At 35.0% G+C, this 14,470-nt stretch overlaps 2 protein-coding genes across 2 annotated transcripts; one reads left to right on the forward strand and one right to left on the reverse strand.

The window, feature by feature from the left end:
• The first annotated feature begins 2,706 nt into the window (after positions 1-2,706).
• LOC116002554 (trihelix transcription factor ASR3) lies at positions 2,707-5,842 on the forward strand. Its single transcript, XM_031242724.1, has 3 exons — positions 2,707-3,695; positions 4,375-4,416; positions 5,184-5,842. Exons 1-3 carry the CDS (start codon positions 2,975-2,977, stop codon positions 5,474-5,476), a joined length of 1,056 nt encoding a protein of 351 aa, XP_031098584.1. The 5' UTR covers positions 2,707-2,974; the 3' UTR covers positions 5,477-5,842.
• A 314-nt stretch (positions 5,843-6,156) lies between these two features.
• On the reverse strand, positions 6,157-8,450 carry LOC116003072. Its single transcript, XM_031243249.1, has 2 exons — positions 7,942-8,450; positions 6,157-7,187 (listed from the first exon to the last, which is right to left on the reverse strand). Exons 1-2 carry the CDS (start codon positions 8,335-8,337, stop codon positions 6,372-6,374), a joined length of 1,212 nt encoding a protein of 403 aa, XP_031099109.1. The 5' UTR covers positions 8,338-8,450; the 3' UTR covers positions 6,157-6,371.
• Between the last annotated feature and the right edge of the window lie 6,020 nt (positions 8,451-14,470).

Here is a 14,470-nt window from a genome sequence, read left to right on the forward strand (position 1 = left end):
ATTATACATGTTCAATAGTAAAATATTAGAGATTTAACAGTATTGACTGAGAGGCGACATACTCTGTTACACAACCTTCTATATGAGAGTGTAACTTGGTATCACTAGACCATAATCTCTTGACCATTTTAGATATTGAATGTTCACAATTTAAATTGTAAACATTTAATATGTCAAATGTGAACATTCAGTACGTAAATAGACACGAGTCAAAGGTGCAACGGATCCATGGTATAATTATTGATTTTCGTATTGCCTAGATTAGAAGAAGCAAGTTGTAATGGGCTGAAGGGAGAGAAATTGGGCTTGAAGTATTTATTCGCCAAGGCCCATGAAGGGCATCGAGGGTGGTCCTACCTAGATGATGAGGAGAAAGAATGCGACATCTCACTAACCCTTAAGTGCCCCTCTGGTCCTTAAAACCAAATGCTTCCAAATCCAACTTTGTAAGCTTCCGTTTAGGAGTATTATTACTTAAATAATTACACACTTTGATTGAGACTTAGTCCAAAATCATTTTTAATTACAGAAAGCCAAGTGCTCTTTAGTCATTACTTTTTTCCAAACAAATTTTTATCCATCCAACCATCCCCATTAACCACTACATAAAGTCACCCCTACCTCCCAAAAGAGTGATTTGATTAGAATACGACTTCGTATCGTACCTAAATGTCACGAGTTTTTTTTTTTTTTAAATAATAACAATAACTCAAGTGTTTTTATTTTGTCGGATTATATATTGAATTCCATGAACGGACCCCAAGCCAATAAAAAGGTAAATCAAGTCAATTTAATTAGCTTTGAAAATTAATACCAAACTGCATGCATATTTCTGTACACAAGGAGTCCATCCCAAACCAAAACCCTCATTGTTCATGATAGAGATCAAATCCCCACCCTACAACTATAAGCAAATATTAAGTGATGTTTCTCATTCACTAAAGAGTTCAATTTTTGCCAACACTTTCTCGATCCAACCTAGTGTGCAAGGTCTAATCTTCCTAGTGAGATTTACCTCTAATGTGTGATGATACTACACATGAGTAAAGTTTATCCGACGCTCACCCTTGAATACTGAGGAAAAAAAAAAAAGGTTGCCCGTGTCTTGAAATGAGTGGTCGAGTCAGTAGAGCATGACTCTAGTACCTAAATATTACGAGTTTAATTATTGTTAACACTCTTTCAATCGAGCCAGTGACATAATTTCTTTCTTTTTGCAATTTACAAAATTATTAAATCAAAATGAAATTTACTCAGTCTACACTCTTAGACAGTGGAAAAAAAAAGTTGCCATTTGAGGGACCAGGTAGCCATTGCTTAGCCTCAAGTTTAAATAACAATATTAGGTGCTTAATTATTCTAGGGGAATAGGGTAGTGAGAGGTGGGAAACAAAAGTCACAAGTGGATCACCTTTATTCATTATCTGGTAGCGTATATTTTTACAATACTGCTGTCTTCTTTTTTATAAATGAATTCGGATAGTTGTACGTAGTAATCATCAATAGTATTATTGTCTGGTGGATGATGATTGGTTGAATTCATAAGAATCTTGGATTTGTTTATAAATGGTTTGGTTTTACTTTTTGCAACCAACAAATTTTTTGAGTGGGAAATATGTAAATTTTACATTATATTAATTTATTTATTTTTAATCTTCGATATGTCCTGACTTTATCTTGAGTCTTGAGGAATCTTTTCCTTTTATTTATTAATCTATTTTTCTTTGAATATTTTGATAAGAAATCTTATAAATTTTGTGATTATATTACGATTTTGTTACTGTAAACTAGAAATCAATTGGAATTTTATTTTTGACACCTTTAGAAAAAAAGGTAACAACTTGAATTATTATATTCCTCTCACGTATCTTTTATTATGTTGTAGCGTTTGGATCTTTATAGTTTATACCAATCGTTTTTAATATATATTTTCTACCAACTAAATAATGAAATTAATATTTCAAATAACTTAATTTTTATAAAATTTAAATTTAATTATTTTTCACGAACCAAACAGGGAGAGTATCACTCCCCATTTCCATAGATCCTTTACAATGCCTAAATCTAATCCGTATCAACATAAGGGCTAATGGAACGTGCGAAAAATCATAAAATGTTTTTCATAAAAAAAATGATATGTTGACCAAAGATGAGAAGAGTGCAGTAGTATCACAGAGTAATATAGTACTGCACAAATTTGTACAAGAATCCATTTTGATTGGACAATAAAACAATGGATAACCTAAAGAAATTTTGGCCAATCATATCGCGTGTACCCTAACAAAATTCCACTCAATCGAAAGTGACAACCTTAAATTGAAAGATAACAGATTTTTCATTTCCTTTTATTCACAAAAAACCCCACCGCTATTCGAAAATGCGTTCAGTATGAAATCAACCTAGTAACCTTAACTGCCAAATGACTATAAGAAAGTAAATTAAGAAGGTCAATAGACAATTATCAGACTTAAAATATGTTAATTTCTGAGTTAATTGTCCGACTAATTTGACTGGTTGATCCTAATATTAAAATTTTGTTGTTTTGTCAAGGGGGAGGGGGAGGGTGCCCTCTAACAAAGAAAGTAACCTTAAAATAATAAATGGCATTGATTGCCCAAAAGATTAAAGATAAGGGTGGTCTCAATCATGCAATTAAAGTACAGCTTAAAACCCTAATTAGGGTTAAGGGGTAGCTAATTTGTGTATATTAAGAAGAAGAAGAAGCAGTAAGTAAAAAAGAAAAAAAAAATCAATCAATCAATAAAAATAAAAATAAAAGAAGAAGAGAAGAAGAAGAAAATCTCTCTCCCCTTTAGCTCTGCCCCTTTCTTGATAGGAGAGAGTATTAGAGTAATGAAGTAATGACCCGTTTCTGTAAACGGGGCCGTTGAAACCCAAACGCCGTTACGAATTACGATACTCTGCCCCGTTTAGTTAGTCCAATTGTTTGTTTTGAAAAGCGATTTTTCCGCGTATGGCGCTTGAGGGGTTGAGCTTGGCTCGGACGCCGGAGACGGAGGCCGGTGGGGGGCGATTGGTGGCCGCCGCCGCCGCCGTGAACGGCGGGGATGATGGGAGTAAAGCGCCGAGGTTGCCGAGGTGGACGAGGCAGGAGATTTTGGTGCTTATACAGGGGAAGAGAGTGGCGGAGAGTCGGGTGAGGAGGGGGAGGACGGCGGGGATGGAATTCGGGTCGGGTCAAGTGGAGCCGAAGTGGGCGTCGGTTTCGTCGTACTGTAAGAGGCACGGGGTGAACCGGGGGCCGGTTCAGTGCCGGAAACGGTGGAGCAATCTGGCCGGGGATTTTAAGAAGATTAAGGAGTGGGAGACGCAGATACGGGAGGAAACGGAGTCGTTTTGGGTCATGAGGAACGATTTGCGCCGCGAGAGGAAGCTTCCCGGCTTCTTCGACCGGGAGGTTTACGATATCCTCGACCGCGGCGACTCCGCCGCCGCCGCCGCCGAGGAGGTCACCGGAGCGTTGGCGTTGGCTTTGGGCCCGTCGGTTGACCCGGACCCGGAAACCTTGTTCGATAGCGGGAGAAGCGCCGCGGCTGATGATGGGCTGTTTTCGGATTTTGAGCAATCGGGTCAGGAGGAGGCCGGCGTTGCTAGTCCCCGGAAGGATTTGCCGCCGGCGGCGGAGGAGGTTCCGATTCCGCCCACCGCTATTCCTGCTCCAATTCCGATTTCAGGTATCCATATAGTTACATGCAAATATGCAATGTCTTTGTTTGCCTGTTACATAACCTAAGGTACCAAATTCATGCCCTAATTTGATATTCTGAATTGGATCCATCTAAAATTGAAATGCTATGTTCCTAAAAATCCATTCTTTACCACATGGAGACTGGCGATTTATCTCCTCCAGGGGTAGGGGTTCTGAGAGTTTAGGATTAATTGGACATCAATTTGGAAGCCTAATGTACCAAAAAAACCCATTCTCTAGTAACTAATACAAAAGGAATGATATATTATATGATATATTGGTGACTTGGGTTGTGTATTTGATAACTCATCACAACTAATTGTATTGTATCTTTGATGATGATGATAAAATGCTTTACTATTTGTATACAAAGTGTAATAGAAGTTCAGTGATTCATATGCTTGTTTTATGATGAATGGCGAAAATTTGATAAAGGTTATCAGAATTATTGTGCTGGATGAAAAACTTTTGGTGTCTTTTTCTATGACAAAGTATTATGTTGATCTAATGGTGTTATAGTGGTGGTGTTTCGGGATGTTTTTGAACTCTTAGCCTTTGTCAAGTTTATGGTAAGGTGTAGAATTTAGGTTCTTTTTTTTTTTTTTTTGAAATAAGAATTTGGGTTCTTTAATTTACTAGAAGTTTTGTTTCTGAATCAACTGCAGAGCAACAATACGAACCCTTCTCTCAAGACACTCCTGCTCAAGGTACGTGTTCTATTCTCAGAATATTTTCGTTTGATTAATCATCTGAACTCCAGATTTTGGTACTAGAAAATTCGGGGCTGCTCTTGGTATTCGTGGGTGAGTTGCTACTAGAAAATACACAGGTGACAGGTGGTTTGCGATCTGTTATGTGTGTCGATTTGGGTGTTAAAATGTTCTCAAATATGTTTTTTAGGTTGTCTAGGTTGCATCTGTTGTATCATCTAGCATATCTATTGGTACAAGTTTAAGTGGTTCCTTTAAATTAATAAGCTTTTTAGTGTGGCATGCGCTCATGGTTATTTCATAAAGTGATCAAATGTAATTGTGGTTTAAGCAAGTTGAAGTCTTTTCTCTGGACAATGATATGACACTAAGTTTTCTTGGTGCTTGTTTGGTCCAACTTGAGCTTCTTGAAATTTTTTATTTATTTATTTTTTTCTTTAAAAAAACTCTCAACTATGGAGCCTCTTGAAAATGATGCTGCTTCCTTTTATCTATGCTTCAAAGCTGCTCGTGTGTGTTTAGCAGCTTCTACTTTTGTGGAGTAGATAAACTCTAATAACCCGTTGTCCAAAATATGAGGCTCGGCCTGGTTTTGGGAGGAGGAGATTGAATTTTATTTCCCCCCCTTTCCTCGTGAACTCACAATTTGCTTATTTTAAAACATGGTTTTTCCCTGACTGATCGAGTAGCTGATGTTCTCCCCTTTCAGAAAATGAACAAATTTGCGGTTTTCTCCCCCTATCCTGATATTGGCTTCTTTTTAGGCACGAGCCATCAGAAACAACCGGCCTCGGAGCCCGATGTCAGAAGCGCTCAGGAAGGAAGGAAAAGAAAGCGCAACATGACCGATACAGATGCAGATGAAGAATCAGAGAATCTGCAGCACCAGCTCGTGAAGGCATTAGAGAGGAACGGCAAGCTACTGAGCTCCCAACTCGAAGCGCAAAATGCACATTTGCAGCTCGACAGGGAGCAGCGTAAGGATCATGTGAATAGCCTAATAGCGGTTCTTAATAAACTTTCGGATGCCTTGGGGAGGATTGCGGATAAACTGTAGAGGAGGAGAGAAACGAAGAGATTTGGCTTGTCAAATCAATGCGGGATTACTTTGGTCAGTGAAACCAGATGATCATGACAGATAATTCGCCTCTTAAATAGTTTAAATTACTGAATATAAATTATATAAATTATATATACACATATTCTTTTCCTCTTTGGTACATTCTGAGGCTATAGTTGTGTTAGAAGATAGAGCTATACAAACAAATAATATATATAGAAATTTGAGGCAGCTGGCAATTTTTCTTCCCCTACTTTGTTTATTTTATCTTACAGAAGAATTGTCCCTGGTTTTGTCATGACTGTACAGGTCAAACATAGATAATTTAAGTTGTGCAATTTATGGGCTTCCATATTATTATTATATAGTATTATTACTTCCATCACTGACTGTATTACTATGATGTTTGTGTCCACCAAGGTTTGGAGCAGGGATCTTTTCATGAATCTAACCTTCATGTGTGGAAATAATTCAAAGATTCTTCACTTATCTGTCATTAGCCCAAAAGAGTGCAAGTCTCTTCACATGATATGCTTTTATGTATATATATATACACGAATTCATTCATTTGTCCAGACTTTGATGAACAACTGAGATCATTTCTTACATTATACCAAAAAAAATAGGAGTTTGGCTCAAGAAAGCATGCATAAGGTTGAGAGGGCAAACTACATAACTAGTATGAAAGATATACATATTATCATATAAAAACCTTGTATTATGATATGCTAATATTAGCACAAGGTAAACACAAGTGCAGACACAATAATAAAATTGAAAAAAAGAAATGGAAATAAAGAGAGAGCCAATATTTGAGACATTTTTTAGTTGAAAGTACACACTCTACATTCTTTTGCAAACCACTTGACATTGTAAGAACCCATTAAAAAGTTCAAGTAACAGGATCTTCCACCCTTGACTTGCTTCGGTAGTGGCGACCTGGTTTACAAACACCAGTATCGTCGGATGTATCGATTTGCATATCATCTTCTTCTGGTGCACTGTCACCTCTCTGTGCCTCCCAAGCAGCAATGCCTACTGGAAAGCTCGGTTGATTCAGGATTTCTTTAGAAGCATCTTCGGTGGCATCCTCCATTACTATGGCACTGTTAGTCTTCTTCTTAGGGACAAAACTTACAGATTTAGGAAGGGTACTAGATGGTTCCTCAGTCTGCAGATTATTCTTCCACTTTTTCACCTCCTCAAGTACATACCTACACGCTACACTATTGGACTCATCATCAACCTCCCCACATGAATCTAAACTGTAGCGGGTGTATTTTGAAGGATTGATAAGATGATCAGGAACTTTAGGTTTGTTTTCATCAAACAAGGAGTCACTATCTCGTGCCTTGGTGTCCTCGGTTGAAGAAGCATCAGAAAATGCAGTGCCTCTTTCTGGAGCATCTTCAGATTCATCCACAAAACTAGGATCAAATCTAACGCGCTTTTTGGACCTCCCCTCGCCAACACCTTTCCTTTTCAAAATTGGTCTCAACTTAGAACAATCATCAGATGTTGCTTTACTCTCGTGTTTCTCACCACTCACCTCAGTGTCAGAAAAATTGGGTTCATATTTTGCCGCCTCTGCAGCATCTTCCTTCAGCCTAACTTGTGCAGCAATTTGATCTGCACGAGGATCTTTACGGAAGCAGCTCCTGGCCTTCCCCTTCCCCTCAGCCAACCTGTCATATTCATCTTCTTCTTCCTGCAGTAAATTAAACATAGAGTTTAACGTGAATACAGCCCAGGAACAATACAAACAGCTTCTTTATCCTTCCAAAAGTAAATACCAAACAATAATACTATATGTTTGACAATCACACTAGCACACTATGCTCAACCTTATTGAGAGAGGTTGCTTCTGAACTTCTGAAGTTTGAAGCCAAACCCTAACAATCATGGATGCTCCCCATAAGCACTGACCATTACACCAACACTAACTGCCATGGACTTATGGTATATCCCATCATAATTCACAATAGAGAATAGACATGAAAAGTTATTTTGTTTTGTGCACCAAAACTGGATTAAGTAACAAGTGTACAACCAAATGGTGAAGATGTTTTCCTAGATATGCCTTCTCTACATAGGTAAGAGAACACTACATTACATTAACAGAACCATCTTACATACTACACTGATCAACCTAACCCTGTAAGCCATCATTGTAACATCATCTAGAATCAATCAAGAAAGTCAGACACTCAATAATAGTAACATCATCTAAACTTAATCAAGAAATTCACACACTCAGAAATAGATTGCTTATTCCCAAATCAAATATAGGTCTAAACAGACAAATGTGTTTTCTAGCAAAAACTGCTGCTTATGATGTGTGAAGTCTGGACATTAAATCATAGTGAAAGGTATGGATAAGTTGAGCATTAAGTAGCTAAGAAGGACGCAATTTTGACTTTAATGACAAAAAAAACAAAGGAGTAGAGAAAATAATACTGCACCTCATTATCAAGCGTTTTGTCCAAACCAATGGAGGATCTGATTTCCCGAACATCCCTACTCTCACCGTCTTCGTCACCACTGAGATCTTCTTTCCTGTTACCGTCTTCATCGCCACTGAGATCTTCGAGGTCATCGCCGAAACCTTTTGGACGAGCGCCGCGGCGATTTCGTTTGAACAGCCCATCCAACGACGAGGAACAGATGGTCTCGTCGTCGTCTTTGCCTTTGCTTCGGTTCCACTCTCGCTTCTCAACCTCTTCGTCAGTGAGCGACCACAGCGGTTTCAACGCCGGCGACATTGACGGCGACGGCGACGACGATAGCGAGCCGAAAACCTTGTGAACTCGCGCTCTGAAGCTGCCATCGTCCATGGGATCTGACGATGAGGAGGCCATTCTTAGATTCCGTACGATAGGTTTTCAAATATGGATCGAAGCGTTCGCTTGGCGTAACCTTATATAGTTCTCAGCTCTCAGAGGTTAGAGCTCGGAACCGCCATCGATGGCTCCTCCTTGTGCCTACCTTGTTAGGATTTGTGATTTTATCTCGAATTTTGAGTTTGACCCCTTAATTTTTAAATAATTATGATTTTACCCCCAATGTTTTTTAACACTATAATGCTCTTGCTGGCTCTCAAAGAATTGAGACACGTATCGTGATTAATTGCGTCATCCTCCAAACTTCAAGGTATGTGCATTTCAGTGTATACATGCGACGCGGTGAATACCGTTTAAAATCCCCCTCCCAAGTATTTTGTCATTCATGCATATGTGAGTTTAATACACGAATTATATTAGTACATAATACATGTATAGTTTGAACTTTAACTATTTATAATTGTATCATCTTTATCATAAATCTTATAGATTTATACTTTTACTTTCAAATATTTACACATTTCATCTTTTAATTATACCATTTGTCACTAATTGTTCTTCAATTGTCACTTAAAATTCCTTAATAGTTACTCTGTATTTATTATCAACATCTTAAACTCGTCACTTTCACCCTTTCAAACGCTATCATTTCAAATCATCACTTCCACATAAAGATTCAACAATCACAATCAATTGCACATAAATAAAAAAAATAAAAAAAAAAAAAGGTCCTTAGAGCAACCACAATTGTGATTTTTTGCAAGGTGATGACTTATGTGGTTGAACGAGATCAAAAGAAAGAGAAAATTGAGTTGGTAAGTTGATCTTGCAAAACAGGTTTTTTTTTTCTTTTTTTTGCGGGCCATGTGGAGAAAAAGAAATGCAATTGACTAGTGTTGTTTAGTGCACTAAGCGTGTCCAATACACGCGCCAAATAACCATGTAAATTCATTTTTTTTTACACAATTGTTTTTCTTTTCTTTTTTTTTTCTTTTGTTTTCTCATCTTTTTCTCTTCCTCCTCTCTTAAGTGGCTTGGAATTTTTTGATAAAATCTAGATGCTCTTTGGGATGATTTTTCGTTAGTGTAATTGTAACTAATTCCATTTTAACGTGTGTGTGAGTGTGTCAAATGATTTATAGCTAACGCTTTCACTTTTCACCTATCACATTTCAAAAATTTGGGGTCATTATTTTATGATAATTACAAAATATTATTTATGTATAATGAGTTAAAATAATTTCATTTAAACGTAATGCAAAATATAATTTGATCATTTTTCTTTCTTTCTTAAACGGACATAAATATTGTGATACTATTAAATTGTGTTGGGCTGGCTTAAAATATGTTTATCAATAATGGGTTTAGGAGATTAGGTCGGCCCAATTATAGTTTGAAACATCCATCTAAGTCCCAATAGTTATATATTGCGTAGATCGTGTGGATTACGGTCCAAAAATATCATCGTTTCGCGCAATTTTATTTTTACATGCGACTCACTGCAACATACATTTTTATAATTCAGTATATACATTATTCTAAAGCATAATGAACACTATTCAAACTCTTAACAAGGCGTTTGGTTGAATGTAATTGCATTGTAATTGAATTGTAAGTCAATGAAAGCCTCGTTACATTGTTTGGTTGGAGGGAATTGTAATTCCACCGAATTGCAATTTCTTTCTTTTGTTGAATTGCAATTCACAGGGTACAATGTTTGTGGGGAAGAGAAAACTAGAAGAAATGACAAAAGTATCCTTGGTGATTGTTATGTTTATTATTACATAAGGACATTTTAGTTTTTATACCATTTTTTCCTTCTCATTCTCAAAATTTCTTCTTCTTCTTCTTTTTTTTGAAAAAAAAAAACCAATAATTCTAGTCCTCCTTACCAAACAATATAATTTTAATTCATATATTATTTCTACCTTATTATTTTTCACTGAATTACAATTCATTTCCTTCCTAATTCCGACCTCCCAACCAAACACCCCAATACAGTATATTATCTTACTCCAGAAGTTTCATTATTTTAGCACATAACGTACGCTATTTTAACACATAAAGTACATTTTCTAACACATAATGTATATAAAGTATTCTAACACATAAAGTAAATTGTGTATTTGACATGGTGGATTCGAGCCTAAGTGGAGGCAATACTGACTATTGTGCTTCAATAGGTTGAGAAAGTAGTTATGAACCGATACTGCATTGTAATAGAGTTAGTAGTATTCAAAAAAAAAATTATTATGGTTAATTTTAAAAAAATATTTAATTGAGAATTAACAAATTTTTATTATGGACAATGTATTAATTTTATAAATATGTAATAACATATTATAAACATGTAGTACCAGTGTTGATTTTGACTGTGCGAACAAAAAATGCCACTAAAGACATTATTTATGTATAAGCTACAAAACGACATTGTTTTGAACGTAATGTAGACTCTAGTCCACAATATAATAATTGGAGTTAAACTCTCTTTGGAGCAGCTCAAACTAAATCAAAATTAGTCAACCAAATATTGTAGGAAAGAAAGTATTATAATTATTCACTTATTTTTTTTACACAAAAATAAAATTTTGTTTTTGGACTTTCTGAAAACAAAAACTTTGGAAATTTTCGAAAAACAATTTTCTCACTTTATTCCTCACGTCTACACCCTTAAGTCCACCAGTGGGCTTGGCCGCTTGGGCCACTCCCAATCAAGAATCCAAATGACAAAGACGCATTATGAATGTTTGGAAAGCTAAAACACAAAAATTAAGCAATATTTTGATTATAATTAATCGAAATTTTTATACTTTGATTTACGAGAAAGATTACTTATAACTCTAGCAGGTAAAGGACAATAATGAAACAAATTCTTTTAAATTATGCATAACTAATTGGCTCAAACCAATAAATAATTCATATGAGAAATCGAAGTTAAAACCTTGTGATAACCAAGTTAACTATTAGACCAGCTTTCTACACTGTACCTTAAAATATGTGGTTTTTAAAAATAAAAGCGGTGCATGTTCAATCAATACACATAACTCCTTTAAATTACATATATATCTCATCACTTTTTTTTTTCTTTTTAGTGATGAGATAAACTCACAGTCATTACTCAATAGTGTACATTAAGTAAATCCGCTATTGTGTAATAACTTATAAACTACACAATAGAGGTAAATCACGCTAGGATATATTTCGTCACTATTTATGGATAGTAATCGAGATTTTCATGATGGGTGTTAGTAAAAATTTTCCAATGATTAATTATTGCAATTAAGTTGAGCACTAGGGCTCCTCAACTGGAAAAGGCAGATCTGAGTGTGGAAACTAGCTAGAAAGAAAGAAAGAAATGGCAAGTGGTCAAAAAAGTGATGAGCGTAGGGGCCTTAGCTGTTGGGATAAAGTTTTTCCATCACCTCCTCTTTATTTACCTTTTGCTTTCATATATACACCAAAAATCACAAATGTATTTTCCTATCCCATCTCAAATAAATTCATAAATTTTATTTTGTTAGCAACATAATATAATATTCAAATCTTACTAATTATTTAAAAAAAGTATTGTACCACTAATATGGGGTATGTATATCAGTTAAGTCATATCTCACAATTTACTTTCACCACCAGTCTCCAAGATGAGACCAGTGAAACCCCTTAAGTTTAGAGTTCAAACTTAATTATAAATTTTTTTTGTTAAAATAATACAAGAAAAAGGAAAAGAAAGTGAAGTGATGGATTTAGTCGTTAGCTAAATTCGTGGTTGATTTGGTTAATGAAAAATAAAATTCATAGTTTCAATAATACTGAAATGACTAAGTCTATATAGCAAATAATTGATAGACGGAATCTACCCATCAGTTACGCTAGAGGTTTAAAAAAAATTAATTTTTTATTAAATACATAAAAATGTAATTAAAGTATATCACAAGGCATAACATTAAAAAAAAAAAAAAAAAGTGTGGGTATGGTACTTGAAGTATTATTACTCGATCTACACAAAAACTACACCCATCGATCTCTGCCCATTATAATATTGTGTCAGTCTCATCATCATTCGTCACATAAAAAATTCCATTTCTTCCTCGAGAGAATTTGCAATTTTCAATTTTGATAGGAAAAGGATTATGGGCAACAGTTTTGATTCAGTGCATGCCCACTACTGGTGACTGGTGAGGTTAATAATTCATTTGGCACGTACTTTTTTCACACTATACAAGTAGGCAGAGAAAAGAGCCAAATGGGTAGGTACTAGTAGCAAGCAGCATTTGGCTAGCTATGTGTGGCAATGCATCATTACTTTGTGTTTAGTCTTACACAAACTATGAATGACTGTAAAAAATAAGAATATGGTAATTCTGTAAAGATGATTACAGTGTTCATTCAGAGTTTATCAATAATTAAAAATTATAGTAAAAAAAATACGAGTGAATGTTATAATTATTGTACACTTTTAAGTTCACAATATTTATAAAAGAGTTTATTATCGAAATGGTCCCTCGACTATTACGAAATTACCAATTTGGTCCTCGACAATTTTTCGTGCCCAATTAAGTCCCTCAACTTTGAAATTTTTAACGAATTTGGTCCTCCGTTTATTTTACCGTTAAAATCAGGAATAAATTGATAATTTTGCTATAGTCAAGGGACCAGATTGGTAATTTTTCTATAGTCAATGGACTATTTCAGTGAAAAATTAACTACCAATTTGGTCCATTGACTATAGCAAAATTACCAATTTGGTCCCAATTTTAACGACAAAATAAACGGAAGACCAAATTGGTTAAAATTTTCAACAACCATCAACAATTGATCTGCCCCAAATAGATGAATTTGATCAATCTTCACTTCTTCTTTTTTATGTGAGCATGTTATAGTGGACATGCTTAATATGCACACCCGTGTTTTAAATTCTCTCAATTAATCTCATCCATAAATCTATTTTTTAATGCACATATTGGTTCTCATTAACTCATGGGGAGGTTGGTTCTCATATTATCTTATATATAAGGTAATATGAAAATAATGTTTTTTGCAAAATATGTGAACTAATTTCATTCGTCTATTTATGTTGATTAGTGGTCAAAAAATGAGAAAAAAAATATAGTGACATCTTTGTAATTGTTATGACGCAACGGGTAAAGCTTTAAATTACATTTGTTGGGTCAAACTTAAAATTTTGTGATTTTAAGTCAATTATTCGACCAACTTGACTACTTGTCCCTAAATATCTTATCTGTTATCTTGTGTCTATGCAGCGAACCTTGCTTAGTTTACTTCACCTAAGAATCTAAACTAATCTTTAAAAATGTCATATCTTATTCATTACCATTTACCAAAGCTTATAAACGTGGAGTGTGGTTGAATGGAAGGGACTCATCCATCTTTAACGAACACATTAGATGTTCAAACATTAACTTTGGGTATGAAGCAGCTAAAAAATAAATAAAAATCATCCCAATAAATACAACCGTTGAAATCGTGGGGTTAGTAATGTCTTTTCAAATAAGTTGAATCTAACATGGATGAACCAAACGCAAATGGAGGAAATAATGTTTTGTGTTTTTGTTTTGTTTCCTTTGTTTCCAATGGGCAAATCATAGGGAGTTGAAGGGAGTAGAATCTGGCATCATTTACACTCTAAAGTGAAGACAATTCGATGGTTAGAAATTGAGTTGATGGAGACTTTTGGTCCCCTTAGTCCATTTGAAAACTATCAATTTTGGTTGAGAGATGCTTTATATATATGCCACCCACACTTTTAACCTTATTATCTCCCAAAAATAAAAGACACATTATTGTAATATCCACCCTAATTGTCTCCGCATTAAACAAAGGATTCCACTTAGAAAATCAACACCAAATAAGAAAAATAAAATCTCAAAAAACATGACTTCTTAACGAATGACAAAATTGAGTGCGATTTTTAAATTAGAGGACTAAATTAAGTAATTTTCAAAGTCAATGACTAAATTAAGTAATATTGCATAGTCGATGGACGAATATGAGTATTAACTCAATTTCAATTGCATCGAAATCGTTTTAGGGTAAAACAATTTGGTTTTGGGAAAACTTATTAACATATGCATAAATTCAAATTAACTATACAGTGACATTTTTATAAATATATATATAGTTTTTTTTTCTT

This window comes from Ipomoea triloba, chromosome 13 (assembly GCF_003576645.1).
Source record: "Ipomoea triloba cultivar NCNSP0323 chromosome 13, ASM357664v1".
NCBI lineage: Eukaryota > Viridiplantae > Streptophyta > Magnoliopsida > Solanales > Convolvulaceae > Ipomoea > Ipomoea triloba.

Excerpts from the sequence above, each read along its gene's own strand:
- LOC116002554 (XM_031242724.1), top strand. The coding sequence starts at position 2,975 with ATGGCGCTTGAGGGGTTGAGCTTGGCTCGGACGCCGGAGACGGAGGCC. Across the intron at positions 3,696-4,374 it reads TGCTCCAATTCCGATTTCAG|AGCAACAATACGAACCCTTC; the intron begins GTATCCATATAG and ends AATCAACTGCAG. Across the intron at positions 4,417-5,183 it reads TCAAGACACTCCTGCTCAAG|GCACGAGCCATCAGAAACAA; the intron begins GTACGTGTTCTA and ends GCTTCTTTTTAG.
- LOC116003072 (XM_031243249.1), bottom strand. The coding sequence starts at position 8,337 with ATGGCCTCCTCATCGTCAGATCCCATGGACGATGGCAGCTTCAGAGCG. Across the intron at positions 7,188-7,941 it reads ACAAAACGCTTGATAATGAG|GAAGAAGAAGATGAATATGA; the intron begins GTGCAGTATTAT and ends AATTTACTGCAG.